The sequence below is a fragment of the Chlorocebus sabaeus genome, chromosome 6, assembly GCF_047675955.1.
Source record: "Chlorocebus sabaeus isolate Y175 chromosome 6, mChlSab1.0.hap1, whole genome shotgun sequence".
NCBI lineage: Eukaryota > Metazoa > Chordata > Mammalia > Primates > Cercopithecidae > Chlorocebus > Chlorocebus sabaeus.
The window spans coordinates 19913061-19914781 of NC_132909.1; the positions used below are offsets into that span (position 1 = coordinate 19913061).

General features: G+C 48.9%; 1 protein-coding gene across 1 annotated transcript; it reads left to right on the forward strand.

Moving 5' to 3' along the window:
• The first annotated feature begins 566 nt into the window (after positions 1–566).
• On the forward strand, positions 567–1008 carry LOC103234658 (huntingtin-interacting protein K-like). Its single transcript, XM_037991457.2, has one exon. The coding sequence runs from the start codon at positions 585–587 to the stop codon at positions 948–950; it is 366 nt and encodes a 121-aa protein (XP_037847385.2). The 5' UTR covers positions 567–584; the 3' UTR covers positions 951–1008.
• Positions 1009–1721: the final 713 nt, after the last annotated feature.

Genomic DNA, 1721 nt, shown 5'->3' on the forward strand with positions numbered 1-1721 from the left:
AGGTGGATCACCTGACATCAGGAGTTCGGGACCAGCTTGGCCAACATAGGGAAACCCCATCTCTATTTAAAAAAAAAAATACAGGCCGGGCGCGGTGGCTCAAGCCTGTAATCCCAGCACTTTGGGAGGCCGAGACGGGTGGATCACAAGGTCAGGAGATCGAGACCATCCTGGCTAACCCGGTGAAACCCCGTCTCTACTAAAAAATACAAAAAACTAGCTGGGCGCGGTGGCAAGCGCCTGTAGTCCCAGCTACTCGGGAGGCTGAGGCAGGAGAATGGCGTGAACCCAGGAGGCGGAGCTTGCAGTGAGCTGAGATCCGGCCACTGCACTCCAGTCTGGGCGACAGAGCGAGACTCTGCCTCAAAAAAAAAAAAAGAAAAAAAACAAAAACAAAAACAAAAATCAGCTGGGTGTGGTAGTGCACACCTGTAATTTCAGCTACTCAGGAGGCTGAGGCAGGAGAATCTCTTGAACCCGGGAGGTGGAGGTTGCAGTGAGGTGAGATCGTGCCATGCACTCCAACCTGGGCAACAGAATGTGACTCTGTCTCAAAAAAAAAAAAAAAAAAAAAGGAGATAGATATGGCGACTGAGGGGGATGTGGAGCTGGAGTTAGAGACTGAGACCAGTGGACCAGAGCGGCCTCCCGAGAAGCCACGGAAGCATGACAACGGTGCCGCGGACTTGGAGCGGGTCACCGACTATGCGGAGGAGAAGGAAATCCAGAGTTCCAATCTGGAGACGGCCATGTCTGTGATTGGAGACAGAAGGTCCCGGGAGCAGAAAGCCAAACAGGAGCAGGAGAAAGAACTGGCAAAAGTCACTATCAGGAAGGAAGATCTGGAGCTGATAATGACGGAGATGGAGATATCTCAAGCAGCAGCAGAACGCAGCTTGCGGGAACACATGGGCAACGTGGTAGAGGCGCTTATTGCCCTAACCAACTGACGCGTGCCTCCACAAATATACCTACTGGATTAATTTATGGCAATAAAATTTGTCTTTTTCAGTTTAAAAAAAAAAATTAATAACCAAAACCATCATCCATGTCAGTAAACACACTGAGCACTTTCCATGTGCCTGAAATAACCTCAGCCCACTACACTTTGTGCTTATGTAAGACACACAACAATCCCACAAAAAAAGTGTAAAGCCTTAAATACAAATGTGGGAAAAGGAACAAGGCTGAAAATAAGCCAGCTAACCATCTATCTTAAATGTGAGGAAAAGAACAGCACGCAAAATTCAAAGAAAAGGGCCAGGCGCGGTGGCTCACGCCTGTAATCCTGGCACTCTGGGAGGCCGAGGTGGGTGGATCACTTGAGGTCAGGAGTTCGAGACCAACCCGGGCAATATGGTGAAATCCCATCTCTACTAAAACTACAAAAAATTAGCTGGGTGTGGTGGCACACACCTGTAGTCCCAGCTACTTGGGAGGCTGAGGCAGGAGAATCCCTTGAACTTGGGAGGTGGAGGTTGCAGTGAGCTGAAATTGCACCACTGCACTCCAGCCTGGATGACAGAGCGAGATCCCGTTTCAAAAACAAACAAACAAAAAACTCAAAGAAAAAAGAATAAAGAAAACAAGCATGAAAGATATAATAGGCTGGGAGCAGCGTTTCACCCCTGAAATCCCAGTGCTTTGGCAGGCCGAGGCAGGAGGATCATTTGAGCCCAGGAGTTTGAAAGCAGCTTGCCAACACAGTGAGTGATTCCATC